The 16,013-nt window shown below is 34.1% G+C and overlaps 2 protein-coding genes across 5 annotated transcripts; both read left to right on the top strand.

Annotated features, from left to right (window-relative positions):
• Nucleotides 1-1,771: 1,771 nt before the first annotated feature.
• On the top strand, nt 1,772-7,526 carry LOC140964562 (homeobox-leucine zipper protein MERISTEM L1-like). 4 transcript variants are annotated; one of them, XM_073424429.1, is made up of 13 exons: nt 1,772-2,147; nt 2,577-2,796; nt 3,332-3,637; nt 3,719-3,836; nt 3,953-4,141; nt 4,241-4,681; nt 4,746-4,847; nt 4,951-5,151; nt 5,234-5,408; nt 5,490-5,761; nt 6,022-6,117; nt 6,224-6,608; nt 7,149-7,526. In XM_073424429.1, exons 3-12 carry the CDS (start codon nt 3,417-3,419, stop codon nt 6,587-6,589), a joined length of 2,181 nt encoding a protein of 726 aa, XP_073280530.1. In that variant the 5' UTR covers nt 1,772-2,147; nt 2,577-2,796; nt 3,332-3,416; the 3' UTR covers nt 6,590-6,608; nt 7,149-7,526. The 4 variants fall into 4 exon arrangements, with proteins under 4 accessions (XP_073280530.1, XP_073280528.1, XP_073280532.1 ...); XM_073424427.1 differs by having other exon boundaries at nt 3,362-3,637; nt 7,149-7,525; XM_073424431.1 differs by lacking the exon at nt 2,577-2,796.
• Nucleotides 7,527-10,956: 3,430 nt separating this feature from the next.
• Nucleotides 10,957-12,696, top strand: LOC140965119 (cytochrome P450 77A3-like). Its single transcript, XM_073425180.1, has 2 exons — nt 10,957-12,134; nt 12,239-12,696. The coding sequence occupies exons 1-2, from the start codon at nt 10,985-10,987 to the stop codon at nt 12,622-12,624; spliced, it is 1,536 nt and encodes a 511-aa protein (XP_073281281.1). The 5' UTR covers nt 10,957-10,984; the 3' UTR covers nt 12,625-12,696.
• Nucleotides 12,697-16,013: the final 3,317 nt, after the last annotated feature.

A 16,013-nucleotide genomic window follows, 5' to 3' on the forward strand; every position in this document is an offset into this window, starting at 1 on the left:
TTTGAAATACCATATTCTGATTTTATTTTATTTTTTTTAAAAAATAGGCGTTTCGTAATATTACTCAACACCAAACAACTGTTATTTTTATCATAATTTATATTTTCAGAGACAAATATTAATATATTTGAAATTTCGCGTTACATGTATTTTGTGTGAAGTCTTTTTTACCATACATTATATATTAATATCAAACTTTTTAGTGAAAACGAGTGGTTATTATATTTTCGGTATTTCATAACTTTGTTGCCAATAAAAATGGATGGATAGCAATCGAGGAGAAAAATAAGGAAAAATCGCATGATTTTATATATATGCATTAAATGCTGTTGCCCATTCGTTGAAATGCTTCTTGGTGTCTTACATAAATCAAAAAAATATAATATAGTTGCTACATGTATTCGAGTTGGTGTAATAGGTGAATCTTTGGTCAATAATTAATAGTTCGATTTCTCCTACTAAAATTTTCGTAAGCGAGTTTATCACATAGAACTTTTTCATTGTGATTTATCTTATTAGGATGATTTACATGCTTAATTTGAAAAATTAGCGGCTGAAGGTCACATGTCATAAAAACTTTGCACAATTAATTTTATGTTTTGTAATAATAAAACTTTGATTTGTGGTATTTAATAAGTTTTATTTTATTTAAATTATACCTATATTTCATGATTTAGTAATATGCGAACAGGCATATTTTTCAGCACTTGTTTTTTTCCAGAAAGATATTTATTTTTTAAAAAAGTTATTTTCTACGGTAGTATGTCATCTATTTCGTCCAAAATCCGCTGTGAATGATATATTTATGTTATCGTATTTATTATGTATTTTTCATATATAGTTATACTTTATTATAATATAATATATATTTTACACTATATTATTAAATGATAGACCATTCAAAATTAACTTCGAAAAATAGCACATTTATTAATTAATTAATTATATTAGTATTTTTTCCTAATTTCTTAGAAGAATAATTTTTCTTAATTAATGGTATAATAAACTAAATTTTAAGGATTATTTAAAATATCTAATATCAAATACATTAAAATCACTTGTCACAAAAAAAATATATTTAAAAATAATATGTCATATGCATATATATATATATATATAATATCTATTTTACCGAAATACTAATGTTGTATTGAAAATTGTTGACGGACAATATATATAATTGAAACACCAGATACCGTTAACTTATCTAACATCATGTTAAGGTTTGGTAAAATGATTTTTTTATAATAAAAAAAACAAAAACAAATTTCAATTTGACTAATTAAATGGCGAAAACGCAAAATATGACAAAAATATTTATTTTTAAAATAAAACATGCAAAGTTAAAACCCTTAATTAGCTCTTATAAAACATTAATTAATTGAATTGCATTATCTACATTCCACTTGTCCTAATACACTCAATTTTATGAATAGAATCATTACAAACTAAATCCTAATTAAACAATATTAGCGTAATCAAATGTATATCATTTCATTATGAATTAGATAACAAATGCCCAAACAATACATGCATATTGTTGTGAAATACACAACAAAATTTTGGACCATTAATATTATTAACATGCAATATCATAAGATTCAAAAGATATAAAAACGAAATGAATTCAAAAGAAAAAAGAAAGATTTCAAGAATATTTACTATAATGATTTTTACAGAGGAAATTTAAACCCGAGATACCAACCCCAAACCCCTCTCTTTCTTGAGCAATAAAGACTCGGCTCTCTCCTCACGCCCCGCCATTAATGCTCTCGCACCCTTTCTACACGCTCTGCAATTACTCCTTCGCTGCTACATCTTCCCCTTTTCCTTTCTTCGCCTCTTCATCACCCACCCTTCTCTGAAATTCTTTTCTTTTTCTTTTTCTTTTTCCTTTAATTAATAGTCTTGCTATTTTGAATTTATCGCCTCTTTTTCCTCATCCATTTATATCCCTTTCAATCCCAATATCTCACTATTCCTCTTAAATTCTACTCACAAGAAAAGCACCATCTGCAATAAACTTCAGGCCATACTAGTTTTCCATCCGGGAACTGGTTTTTTAAGCCTCAGAAGTAGATCTCAGCCTTCACTCTTTTGCTTTACCCTAATTTCGGAATAGGGTTTTCTTGGAAGTTCCAGCTACTGTAAGTTCACTCAACTTTGAGCATGCGTCTTTTTTTATCAACTTTCAAGCTTCTGCTCATCTGTAAAACAGCATTAAGTTTCATTTTATGTGAAGGGTACTTACCGAATTCAGCTGTCTTCTTTATTTCTTTGTTATTTCCGCTATTTGTTTCTACTTGAAGAGATAATGTTTGAGTTGGATCACTCCAGCCTGTATCTTGTAAGCGTTTTATGTGATCGCAGTTCGAAAAAACTTAACGTTGCTTGGTGTGAAAGGCTCGCACAGTGTCAACTCTTTGTTTCATTATATTTTTTTTCTCATTTTGGCCGTTTGTCACTTCAGGAGAGAGGAAAAAGAAGAAAAGTCTTGTTTGGAAGCTTAAAAAAAAAAACAAAAGTCCATTGCTAGTCTGTTGTTACATGTAACCATTTCGTTTGCTTTTTCTCAGACACTGCCAGAGAATCTGCTTAAACTCAACGCACTGACATTTAAAAGTCAAAAAGCTAGCTAAGCCCCTATTTCTGAGAGAGAAAGGAAGTACAAGTTTATTACAGAATTTCCTAGGGTTTATTGGTAAATATCTGCAACTTCAACGACTGATGCTTAGGCATGGTGGAATAACCTCTCCGGAAAGTCTGAAGACCTCCATTCTTGAATAGATTAACGAGGTCGGGAGTTTATTTTATCTTTATTTTGTAACACGGAAAAAGTACAAATTTTTTTCTACTATTTGAGTCGTTCTAGATTGAATTTAATGTTTGCCTACCATGTTGTGCACCCTCATCTTTAAGAAGTTTAATTTAATTCAATTCTGATGAAACAGCATGCGGAATGGACAACCCATTTAATGGCGGACTGTTTCTTGTCAACCATTTCATTTTCCTCTTTTGTTTTCTCCGAAAAAAAAAAAGAAGCAATTTTATATCGGATTACAGTAACAGAGCACGGACTAAAAATTAATTAATAATTCCCTCTTCAAACCCTTCTCAGAACACTCACTAAATAACTTGGGCACACTCTCGTACTCCACTGATTTAAGTTTTAATAGCCATTTTCATGTGCATGTATTTTCTGTTGTTGGGTAAAGAAACAGATTTGTGGCCCTGATAGAATAATTAATTAATTGTTTCCAGATTTCGTCAGATTTTTGTTTGTTGTTACCTTCCTCATTTCTCTAAAAGATTCATTAATTATAATTATCAGATCTGATTTCAAGTCAAATTCTTATCCCAGATAGCAAAGACTCCAGTTTCTTGGCAGCCTCTGTAGCGCATTATATAAAGTAGAAATGTTTCAGTCAAACATGTTCAATAGCCACCATCACTTGCTAGACTTGGGTCATAAAAGCCCAGAAAACGAGTTGGACCTTATTGGGGACGATGAGTATGAAAGCAAATCGGGAACTGATATAATGGAAGCCCCCTCCGGTGACGATCAAGATCCCAATCAACGTCCCAAGAAGAAAAGATATCATCGCCACACACAGCACCAAATACAGGAAATGGAATCGTAAGCTGCTCCCATTTTCTTGTGCATCTAACGTTTTATTTTCTTTTTTACTTTACCCCTTACAATGTGCTGTTTGAACAGGTTTTTTAAGGAATGCCCTCATCCTGATGATAAACAAAGGAAGGAGCTTGGCCGTCGACTGGGTTTGGAGCCATTACAAATTAAATTTTGGTTCCAAAACAAACGCACTCAAATGAAGGTGATGTGAACCTTTTTCACATTTTTGGGATGTTGTCGTGGGCATTTGTATCAGTTCTTGTTATTTTTTGGGAAGTTTTGATTTGATTGTCAATAGATTTTGAGGATTAATTGCAGGCCCAACATGAACGCCATGAGAACACACAGCTCAGGAACGACAATGATAAGCTGCGTGCCGAGAACGTTCGTTACAAAGAAGCTCTCGGCAATGCTACCTGTCCAAACTGTGGCGGCCCGGCAGCCATTGGTGAAATGTCATTTGATGAACAGCATCTTAGGATCGAAAATGTTCGTTTAAGAGAAGAGGTACTTTAATATTAATTACGTGGAAAATTGTAACCGTTTAATTGTTTTAAAGGCGTTGATGAAACTATACAAATATATGTATATACGATGTACTTCCAGATCGATAGGATTTCTGGAATCGCTGCGAAGTATGTCGGAAAACCAATGCTCACTTACCCTCATCTGTCACCTGGAGCATCTCGTTCACTTGATCTTGGAGTAGGAAATTTCGCGTCACATGCAAGCATGTCTGCAGGAGAGATATTCGGAGCAGCTGATCTTCTTAGGTCGGTTTCTGGCCCAAGTGATTCTGAAAAGCCAATGATTATTGAGCTTGCTGTTGCAGCAATGGAGGAGTTGTTCAGGATGGCTCAAACTGGAGAGCCCTTATGGATTCCTGGCACTGGTAATTCTGCTGAGACTTTGAATGAAGAGGAGTATATGAGGACGTTCCCACGTGGGATAGGGCCGAAGCCTTTGGGATTGAAATCTGAAGCTTCTCGTGAGTCGACCGTCGTGATTATGAATCACATTAACTTGGTGGAGATTCTGATGGATGCGGTATGGTTTCATGATTATGTTTTTTTTGTTCTGTTTGGAATTCATTTGATTCTTGATTTTACAGAATCAGTGGTCGAGCGTGTTTTCTAGTATTGTTTCTAGAGCAATGACTTTGGAAATCTTATCTACTGGTGTGGCTGGTAACTACAATGGAGCTTTGCAAGTGGTACGTTTGAGAAGATTGGTTTAAGTGAACTTTCTAATTTGCTGTATACCTAAGTTTATAATAATCTTTTCTTAATTAATATTGTATTTGATTTGATTTTCAGATGACCGCCGAGTTCCAAGTCCCCTCTCCTTTGGTCCCGACCCGCGAAAACTACTTTGTACGATATTGCAAACACCACGCTGATGGAATTTGGGCTGTTGTTGATGTCTCTTTGGACAACCTAAGACCTACTACTATATCGAGGTGTAGAAGAAGGCCATCTGGTTGTTTGATTCAAGAATTGCCCAACGGCTACTCCAAAGTACGGCTGAATTCACATTCTAATGAGCAATTAGTGTCGAAAATGAATTTATCTAATCAAATTCGGGACAAATTTATGCTAGGTTACATGGGTTGAACATGTAGAAGTGGATGATAGAGCGGTTCATAGCATATACAGGTCATTAGTTAACTCAGGGCTTGCATTCGGGGCAAGACGCTGGGTTGCAACCCTTGACCGACAATGTGAACGGCTAGCAAGTGTGATGGCTAATAACATTACAGCTGGAGAAGCTGGGGGTATGTAATAAAGATCGTTGCACAACTGTTCTTATCCGTACAATAATATTTTCCGGATTCTAATTATATACCATGGTGCAGTGATATCTTCCCCAGAAGGTAGAAAGAGTATGCTGAAGCTGGCAGAACGAATGGTGATGAGCTTCTGCACTGGCGTTGGTGCTTCTACGGCACATACATGGACAACGTTGTCCGGAAGTGGTGCTGACGATGTTCGAGTTATGACCAGAAAGAGTGTCGATGATCCAGGCAGACCTCCTGGGATTGTGCTTAGTGCTGCAACTTCGTTTTGGCTGCCAGTTCCACCAAAACGAGTTTTTGATTTCCTACGGGATGAGAATTCTAGAAGCGAGGTACTATTCGGACTTGAATCCTTGAATCTTATTTGAGATTTGTTGTGGATGAAGATGAGAAATCGGAGGTGTCAAGTGTGAGATCATTTCTGTTAGCTATAACATACACATGCTAATTACTGGGGTACATGTCATATTTGTCTTAGATTTAGCTTATCTAGATTGCCACATAATCTTAATTTCTCTCACATATTTGTCTTTAGATTAAGCTTATCTAGATTGCTACATAATCTTAATTTATCTGTTTCGTATCATTAAAGTGGGATATTCTTTCAAATGGCGGTCTTGTTCAAGAAATGGCACATATAGCCAATGGTCGTGATCCAGGAAACTCGGTTTCTTTACTGCGTGTCAATGTAAGTTACAATTAATAACTCACTCCACTCATCAATCATGTTAATCATGCTACATATTCACTGAAAATGGATTCCATAACTTCAAGATGAATCTTAATTCATGTAGAGCTCAAACTCAAGCCAAAGCAATATGCTGATCTTACAAGAGAGTTGCACCGATTCGACCGGATCCTATGTTATTTACGCTCCAGTTGACATTGTCGCCATGAATGTGGTCTTAAGCGGCGGGGACCCTGATTATGTTGCCCTCCTACCTTCTGGTTTTGCTATACTACCTAATGGACCAAACAATCAGGCGGGAGAAGTTCCTGAAGTTGGATCTGGTGGATCTTTGCTCACGGTTGCCTTTCAGATACTTGTCGATTCTGTTCCAACAGCTAAACTCTCTCTGGGCTCGGTTGCGACGGTTAATAGCCTTATTAAATGCACTGTTGAAAGGATCAGGGGTGCGGTAGTGGGTGAGGGTGCATGACCAAAACATCATCTTCAAGGTAAATTTTTATGAGCTTGCTACTTTGTTGCCTGCAAACTCGTGACTTGTTACACAAATTTGGTCAGTCTTGATTTCCCTACAATGTCGGTCTTGATCCCATGTCAGTTTCTTTTAATGTTTGTCATGATACTGTGAAGATTAGAATTTGAACCTAACTCAACCCCAAAAGCTAGCTCAAGGGGGAGAATTGTCCAAGCCAGGTTATTTATCCAACCCAAGTGGGATAACTAACAGATACCATGTGAGGCACTTGATGTTTGTCATGATCCAATACCCATACCATATCAGTTTTAGCATGGAACTTCCTCTTCCAACTTGTATCCGATTGGTACTGTATCCATATATATTTGTGTAAGTCAAGGTAACGTGTTTCTGGTGTCATCCACCATTCTAAATTCGAACACTACATAGAGCAGAAGATCATCTGGAACGTGATTTGGTTTAGTACTTATGGATCAAAGTTCACAAGTTACTAGCTAGTACTGTTTTGGAGATCTTTTTCCAAACGTTTAGCTTAATTAATGACCATATTTTGCAGTGATGATCGAGATGAAGTAGCGATGTCGAAGAATAGGGTTTGTTTACGTAAAGGACGCGAAGCAAGGGAAGAAGTCAAGAACGAACCTGGCGTATATCCTTGCCTTGTGGTGTTTATCTTGGATTCAATACATGAATGCAGATGGATTTTCACTGCCCTGCAAGGGTATTCGGTTCGGGTATTGACTCTGCTTGCATATTAAAGATGATCAAGTAAACAAGAACCTTGTCAATTTGTAATGTTAAACCAAACTATTTATGCATCTTTTGTTTCGTTTTGAGATCGGAGTTAGAATTTTAATTCCTTTTGTCACTCGGAAGAGATTTTTATTTAAAAAAAGGATCAAGCTGTTATTATGCATTTTGCTTGGGTACTCAACAATCAATATTTAGATCAGATTTTATTTATTTATTGTTTCTCCGAGAATAAATATTCATCCGTCCGCAGTTTGCATGCATGTTCGTATTTCATGGAAAAAAATCCATAGACAATTTGACCCCGTAGAAAGAAACAATATGTTTGACATTTTTCTAAGATGTTTTCCTTCTGCAAAATATTTTTTATTCACTCTTAGTAATTTTTTGCAAGAATAATAAAGTACAATTCTTTTATAGAATTATTATTATTATTATTATATTTTGTGAAAATAGCCAAAATAGTTTCGACTATTTATGTTTTGTCCATATTAGTTGATTGTGTTATGGTTTCTAGTCTTTTTTTTTTGCTAGAGTGTTGATCAAGACAAAATGTTGACGTGACATCAGAAAATATTTATGCAAAATTGAGAAATACTGATGTGTTTGACATCACATAACTACTACATCATAAAAGTGCCAAAAGTCTTAAAACAACTTAAGTTACATGAATCAAAACCCTAAATTAGATATTTACAGGATTAAAACACAAAAGACGCAAACTCAAATGACCATTTTTACATGATAAAAACTTGTGTGACACGGTCTCAAGGGTCGTATTTTGTGAGACGGATATCTTATTTGGGTCATCAATGAAAAAAGTATTACTTTTTATGCTAAAATTATTTCTTTTTATTGTAAATATCGGTGGATTTGACCCGTCTCACAGATAAAGATTCGTGAGACCGTCTCTCAAGAGACTCACTATTATTAACTGTTATCTCTTTTATATCATGGTTAAATTCACTATTATATATTTTATATACATATTTCTATTTTAACATTTTTAAACATTATTATTGATTTGTTGTTATAACAATTCTGATGACCATAATATTTATTATTATTATTTTTTAATAGTCAATTTGACATGCATTGTTTAAATTAGCCATAAAGAAGAAGTACGTGAGCGTGAGCGTGAGCGTGAGCGTGACCTTACATTATGTCATGAGGTCACCCAGCCAACCTATATTTAATGCAACGGAATATGAAGGTTGTTGGAATAATAAATGATCTGTATAAATATTAGCAGGCCTCGGCCGTATGGAAAGGCTGCCAGCCATCGTGAATAAAAAAATTTATATATTAAATTAGGAGGCTAATTTTCTAAAAGTCGGGACGATGGACGTCAATAAACTAATTGTTCGTCAAGAATTTTCTTTCTAGTGCAACTTCGAGGAAAATTTCCAAATTTAGCATCTGAATACAAAACTCTTACACGAATATTTTAGAATATATTCAATATTTGAAAAATTAAATTATAAATTTGACATTTTGGATAAATTTAAATTGGCGGGAAGGAAAGCATGTACATTTTCTTCATGAGGCAGTAGTCTAGCAGTGGTGTTTGCCCAATTTATTACGGGTTGGGCCTTAGCAAGGGATGGATAGAAGTTAGCCCAAATCAACTGAGATACTGTAGCCCAAGAAGAATCCCAACCTAACCTTCTTATTACTATTATTATTTTAAAATTGAAATTATTCCAAAGATTTGATAAATAAAATTTCAAATATCTAATTATAGAACCTTGAAATAATTTTTAAATTGCAATTATTTTTTTTATGTAAAAAAGTACATTATGTAATATATATACCGATTTGAGTGTAAATTATTATTTTTTATGTCAAAAATATTATTTTTCACTGCGGATTCGAATATGTAGCTTCGTGAAAATCAAATCTTAGATTTGCCTTCCGACGCCTGATCAAACTCGTAAAACTGTATGTTCTATTTGAGTTTGTTATTCAGTGGAAGAGATTTTTACTAAGAGGTTATGCCGTTTTCCTTTTTCGGTTTTTTCTGTGTTATGTCATTCACTGGTTTCATATTTTTACGTAGGAATTATTCACGCATATGTAGTACGTATTCATATATTACTTGGCACCTTAATTATTAACTAAGTACAATGCTCAGAGATTAATAGGTTCCCTAAAATAGATAAATTCAGAGGTTTTGAAAGAAACTATCCGTCACTTATTAAATGATACCTATAATCTATTCAATTTAAATTAAATAAATATACGTTCAGAAATAATAGAACACTGGAATAGGATAGAAAAAAATATCGAATTTTCGGTATAACGAGATTACCGTACTAAAAAATACTGAATTTACAGTATGATATTGATACCGAAATTTTCGTGTAGCACCGGTATGAAATTTGAAAATTTTCGGTATATATCGAAATACCGAAATAATATATATAAAATTTTAAATAATTATGTTAATTTTTATAAAAAAAAATAAAAGATAAAACGGTACATACTGATACCATATCGAAATTTTGATATATCACAACATTTTGGTGTATGTATGTTAATTATACGTATCGAAAATTTCGATATACCTAATTATATGTACAAAAAATTTCGATATACCGAGATTTTGACTTTTTGAGTCACGATTATTGAATGATATTATATATTAGATACAAAATGTTTGGGAAAGTTATATTTTTTGTTTAATAATTTATATTTTTTATATTATGTTGTTTAATAATATATATTAAATTAGTTGAGTTGTATTCAACAATTATTTCATAAAATATTGCAAATAAATGGTCAAGTAATAAAATAAATATATTTCGACAAATTCAATGGAGCAAAGTAGAAGAAAACAATTAATTCATCACATTTCAAAATATTGTGAAGTAAAAGTGGTTATTTACTTCGTCAATTAATGTTAAATGAGCATAAAATGTGATCTTTTGCTTCGTCATTTTACGAAATCGATGAAGTATTCGGCCCAATTTCGAGATGGTTTTGGCTCATTGGACCAGTCAAATACTTCGCTTTTTAAAATGGTCTATTTAGTTGATTAATAAATGTATATTATTTCGTGTGATATCTGAAGTATATAATCTATTTTATACTAGTGACGTGACACCTGAAATTGTCAACGCACTTCAATAGAAAAAAACTAAATTGAAAAAAAAATAGTGATCTATTGAAAATAGTATCAGAAACGTAAGTGTAAATTGTATGATCAAAAATATAATTATATCTAAAATATTCATATATATGATCTATGGGAAAATGAAGTAAGATTCATAATGTTTTTCATAGCCCATACTCTTTTTGCCAAGGGCCCCAAAACCCTAATGAATGGTGAATAATTGATATACAAATTAATTAAAACTTGCGCATGGATCTCTTTTACTGACCTTTTAACAAATGACGCACATGCATGACTTAATGAATGTTGCAGCTATCGAGTAACTCTGCAACACTGTGAAAATAATATTTAAAAATATTGAAATATTTGACTTATAAAAGCGCACAGTATGACCCTTAATAAATATTTCTGATGAAAATATTTATTTCAGTCCAGTAATTGGTGGCGTGAAAACTCTTCTTATTTATATCCAACGTTATGTACTCACTGGTCAGCCATTTGCCATTAGAAAAAACATAAAAAGATTAATGGAAATTATAGACGTTGTTGTATTATTCCTGACAGCCCTTTTCCTCCGCTTATGGTGGCGATACTGGTCCTCCCCCAGCGGAAAATCTAAAAACCTACCACCGGGTCCGACTGGTTGGCCACTTGTGGGGAACTTGTTCCAAGTGATCCTCCAGCGCCAGACTTTCATATATGTTGTTCGTGATTTACGTGTAAAATATGGTCCCATTTTCACCATGCAGATGGGGCAACGAACTCTTGTTATTATCACCAGCTCGGAGTTGATACATGAAGCCCTGGTTCAGAAAGGCGCGCTCTTTGCCAGCAGGCCGGCGGATTCCCCTATCAGACTCATATTCAGCGTCGGGAAGTGCGCCATAAACTCGGCTGAGTACGGCCCTCTGTGGCGTTCCCTCCGCCGCAACTTCGTGACCGAGCTGATAAATCCGGCGAGAATCAAGCAGTGTGGTTGGATAAGAAAATGGGCTATGGAAAACCACATGAGGCGGCTTCAGGAAGAAGCGTCCCGCGTCGGATATGTGGAGGTGATGAGTAATTGCAGGCTTACCATATGCAGCATTCTTATTTGCTTGTGCTTCGGGGCAAAGATTTCCGAAGAACGAATCAAAGTCATCGAGAGTATATTGAAAGATGTGATGATGATGACAACGCCGAAGCTGCCGGATTTCTTGCCGTTGCTGACCCCGCTTTTCCGACGGCAGGTAAAGGAAGCTAAGGAACTGAGAAGGAAACAGCTGGAATGTTTGGTTCCATTGATTCGAAACAGAAAGGTATTTGTTGAGAGTGGAGGAAAACACACAGCCGCCACTTCAGAAATGTCGAGCCCCATCGGGGCTGCGTACATTGATTCACTGTTTGACCTTGAACCGGCGGGAAGAGGAAAGCTTGGGGAAGAAGAAATGGTGACGCTTTGTTCGGAAGCCATTAACGCGGGAACTGATACGAGCGCCACCACGCTGGAGTGGGCTTTGCTCCATCTAGTACAGAATCAAGAAATCCAAGGAAAATTGTATAATGAAATTGTTCATGTTGTGGGTAAAGATGGAGTGCTGACTGAGAGTGAGGTTGAGAAAATGCCATATCTTGGAGCCATAGTTAAGGAAACTTTCAGAAGACACCCTCCAAGTCATTTTTTGCTCTCACATGCAGGTACGTCTTTTCAATTATCTGAATGCCATGCGAAGCCAGTTGCTATATATATATTTTTTCAAATTCTAATTAGTCTCACAATAATTTTCTTATAATCCATGCAGCCACGAAAACAATAGAGCTTGGGGGATACACAATTCCTGCCGACGCAAATGTGGAGTTTTACACGGCGTGGCTGACGGAGGATCCGGACATGTGGCAGAACCCTAGCGAATTCAAGCCAGAGAGGTTCTTAACCGGCGACGGCGTGGAGGTGGATATCACCGGAATGAAGGGAGTGAAGATGCTGCCGTTTGGGACGGGTAGGAGGATTTGCCCCGCCTGGAGTTTGGGCACCTTACATGTGAACTTGCTCCTAGCCAGGATGGTCCAAGCTTTTAAGTGGATCCCCATCCCGGATAACCCGCCCGACCCTACCGAAACCTTCGCATTTACTGTTGTCATGAGGGATCCGCTGAAAGCAATTATTCTGCCACGGGCAAACTTTTGAATTATGGATTGCGCAGACTTGAAGTCTATTAATCCATCTGTTACTGTTTTGGTTTGTTCGGTTTAAATGTTTTGTATTCGATTGCTTCTTTTTTTTTCCAGTAAAATCGAAATGCAATTTATACTTTATTTATTAGTAATAAAGTTATATCGCAAGATTTTTATTAAAAAAATCGTGAGTTTTTTTACTACAAATTTTTTTTCTTTCTTTTTTTAATTTGAATAACAAAAATTCTTTTTTCGACAGATTTTGACTACAATAATTCTCTCAAGTAAGCTGAACACATCAAGGTGTACACTATGCACACACCCACAGTCCACATCAAAATTTATCCCATTTGATATAAATGTCGTAAATCAGTGTGCAGCCTTAATTTTGGGGGAAAGTTATTTTGAAACTTAAAATTCAATGCTCTATTCATTACGTATTTTCAAATTTAATAATATTTTTTTATACATATTAAGAAAATTATTGGACAACTAAATTTCATGATGAAATTTATTGTTTTAGCTTTATTTAATGAATGTTTTAATAGAATAAAATAATATGTGAATTTGGTTAATGTTATTAATTATTGATAAGAGTATGTAGATTGATAAAATGAAATAGATAAAATAATATTAAATGTGAAAATTTGATTATATATTTTGTGTGAAAGGAGTAAAAGTGTGAATCAAATAGTATGATTAGGTGATATCATTGAATATATGTGGAATTATTATTATAATATTATTAGTATTTATTGTTGTTGTTTTTATTGGGAGACAACATCTGAACAACAATGTGGACCTAGCTATAACTTAAATAGATAGCATTGAATCGAAAAGACGTGGAAATTGTTAAATGTGTGGTTTTGATGGAAGGATATGTTGATCTTCAATCAAAAGAGTGGGAATAGTGCAAATAATTCAAATCAAGTCAAATAATATTAGGTTTGAGTTTGGAACGTTTAAAATTGATATAAGCTCGAGTTCGGTTCAAACTCGATTCGAGCTTTTATTATTAGGCTCGAGTTTCGTTTATCTTGAAATTACTAAGATCGCGAGAAGCTCGAGCTCGGCTCGTTTATCATGTTAATCAAACCGGACTCGAGCTTGATTCATTAATAGCTCGTTTATCTGTTTAACAAGCCTGACTTGAGCTCGACTCATTTTTGAGCTTGTAAAACATTCAATTGAGATCAAGTTTGAACTTGTTAAAAATTGAATATATCTATAAACTAATTTTAAATCAGACATAAAAGAGTAAATTTATTCATAAATAATCAAAACGACAAGCATAACAACTAAAAAAACATAAACGAACCGCTGAAACTCGAGCTTGCGAGCCTATTAATGAACATGTTTGCGAGATCACGAGCTGAATATCCTTCAGCTTGACCTTGGTTTGATTAAATTGTCGAGGTCGAAATCGAGCTCGAGCTTGAGCTTGGTTTGATATGATTAAACACACAAAAAATAATAGCAGCTGGTTCTAAGGTTAAAAAATAATTAAAAAAAATTGGGGAAATTAATTAAATGATCGGAGTAAACTGTAGAGAAGCTGGTTTGGTTGCGTAGATTTTGTGTAAATAATAAACTAACGGTGGAGATGACAGAGACCCGATGGACCATTCTGAGGATATATGAGCATAACTCAACCATTAAATAGGTATATGCCAACCCCACCGAATTCTGTCACGCAGCTTACTTTCTTCCCCACCGCATCAAGTCCAACAGAGCAGATGGATCGAGCAGCATGAAGATAATTTCAATTACACGTGAATGAACAATCTAATTTTAAATTTAATTTTAATTTTAATTTTAATTTGGTTGTGTGAGATACATGTTTTCCTTAAGTAGACGTAAGGTATTCAAATCAACTTTGAATCCTTACTCCAATGGTATCTAAAATTCACTTGAGAGAAAATAATTTTTTTAGTCTACTGAATTTTCTTGCTTATTTTCAAATATATTTTTTTCACTATTTTTTCGAGTCTCTTAATCATTTAATTACTTATCTTGTCTCAATATTCTTTTTGCATAAGATAATTTATCGTATCCAAATGTTTTTAAGTACTCAACTTTTTATTTTTATAATTATAATAAATTATTAAATATTTATCGCTTAATATATTATTATTATAATAATAAGTATTTAAAAAAAATCAGTTATTTGAAAAAGAATATTAGTGTTATGCAATGTATAAGTCCTACTGAATTACATATTTACAAAAGACGTAAAAACTAAAATATTTTAGAAAAAACCTTCTTGAAAGAGAAGGATTAGATACCTAGAAATGTTGTCCTTTTAACTTTCATAAATATTTCTTGTGTGTTTTACTTTCGGTAACATTTTATTTTGTCGATCTAATGCTTGTGGTTTATTGATTTTCACCATTGGTTCACAAAGTTCGGTCAAACTCTTTCTGTATTATCTTTTCAGTTCACTCCGGTGTACTTCTCTCACAGTCAAGTCAAATTCCGGCTATCAAAATATATGCTCAAAATAAAAGTGAATGAACCCTACAAAATGAAATCAAACCAAGTATTCATAAGAAGAAAGAGTTACCAAAAGTCAAATGAGCACTTGTTTTAGCAAATCTTAGGAGCTCATGCCCTAAGTCGGAACTGAGCTATCCCCAATTGAGGTAAGTAAATTAACCAATGAGATTGTGTTGTATAGGAGATAGAACATTCATTTCGTACTTTTAGTAAGTCACATGTCAAAGAGCTCAACTATGTTGCTGACCTCGAGAACATTACCGGTCTCTGTAGGAGATAGTTCGTTTTGTATGCTTGATGTACACATTCGAATGATCTTTCTCACATACATCCAAATATCACAGATCTTGAAGGATTTGGTTTCTCTTCAAGGAGTGGAGGTCAGATCAAACCTCGCTCCAAGATTAGAACATGTTCACTTTTCATTGTGGGTATCACTAATATGTATTTATATCAGATCATTAAAAAAAGTATTTATACTATTTTTAGTATGGTAATATTTTTTAAAAAAAAACACACATATCATATGTCAATAATTAGTTTAATACCTTTATATTTAATTGTGCATTAACTTGTATGCTTAAATAATTAAGTATATGAATTGGGCCATTTGAGATGCAAGGTAGACGTTTATTAAATGTTAATTCTAGAATTGATGAGCTTCTAGGAATTAGAGTACTCACTTCCAAAATTTCAAGAAAAAGGTTTGTGGGTTATATTTCGCAGTCATGACATAGGATATATGAGGATTTGGATCCTCTACTATGTTAAAAACACAGCAAACACATTACCAAATGCTGTGCACTTTTTACACGAGATGCTCACATGATCATCTTGTGGACATCACACCATATGAGATAAATTTAAAAAGTTATCAGATTAAACGAGATGATCATGTGATCATCT

This window comes from Primulina huaijiensis, chromosome 18, assembly GCF_012295235.1.
Source record: "Primulina huaijiensis isolate GDHJ02 chromosome 18, ASM1229523v2, whole genome shotgun sequence".
Taxonomy (NCBI): Eukaryota; Viridiplantae; Streptophyta; class Magnoliopsida; order Lamiales; family Gesneriaceae; genus Primulina; species Primulina huaijiensis.